This window comes from Buceros rhinoceros, unplaced genomic scaffold (assembly GCF_000710305.1).
Source record: "Buceros rhinoceros silvestris isolate BGI_N320 unplaced genomic scaffold, ASM71030v1 scaffold29540, whole genome shotgun sequence".
In the NCBI taxonomy this organism is placed as follows: domain Eukaryota; kingdom Metazoa; phylum Chordata; class Aves; order Bucerotiformes; family Bucerotidae; genus Buceros; species Buceros rhinoceros.
The window spans coordinates 5,339-5,730 of record NW_010391763.1 but is presented as its reverse complement, the minus strand read 5'-3'; the positions used below and the strand labels follow the sequence as shown (position 1 = coordinate 5,730).

General features: G+C 65.8%; 1 protein-coding gene across 1 annotated transcript in view; it reads left to right on the top strand.

Moving 5' to 3' along the window:
* MFRP (membrane frizzled-related protein) overlaps window positions 1-392 on the top strand; it is a gene marked incomplete at its 5' end in the record, with an annotated part of 3,568 nt that overhangs the window by 2,774 nt on the left and 402 nt on the right. The window contains 2 exons of the mRNA XM_010142969.1: window positions 1-41; window positions 201-350. The exon at window positions 1-41 is cut by the window's left edge and continues 20 nt beyond it. Coding sequence (XP_010141271.1) covers window positions 1-41; window positions 201-350 — 191 coding nt within the window. The remainder of the gene's footprint in view (window positions 42-200; window positions 351-392) is intronic.

Genomic DNA, 392 nt, shown 5'->3' with positions numbered 1-392 from the left:
CGACGAGCTGAACTGCACTGGGGTGTCCTACCCAGCCTTCGGTGAGTGCCACCCCAGGGTGCTCCACACAGCACTCCACCCCCCCTGAGTCCACCTGGCCCGGGAGATGCACTGGCAGCTAGCCCACGGCTAATACCTGCCCGAGGCACGCCTGGTGGGCATCGCTGCCGTAGGAAGTGAGGCACCTCACCCTGTGGCAGGGTCTGTCTGTGAGCCTGTGGAAGTGGAGATGTGCCTGGGACTGGGCTACAATGACACCTCCTTTCCCAACATCTGGCTGGCCATCCCAGACCAGGAGGGGGCCGCCGAGGTGCTGCAGGACTACCAGGTGAGCTCCCCAGGGGCTGCTTGTGGGGCTGCCTGCGCCAGCCCGCACTGTGCCATGCCCACCA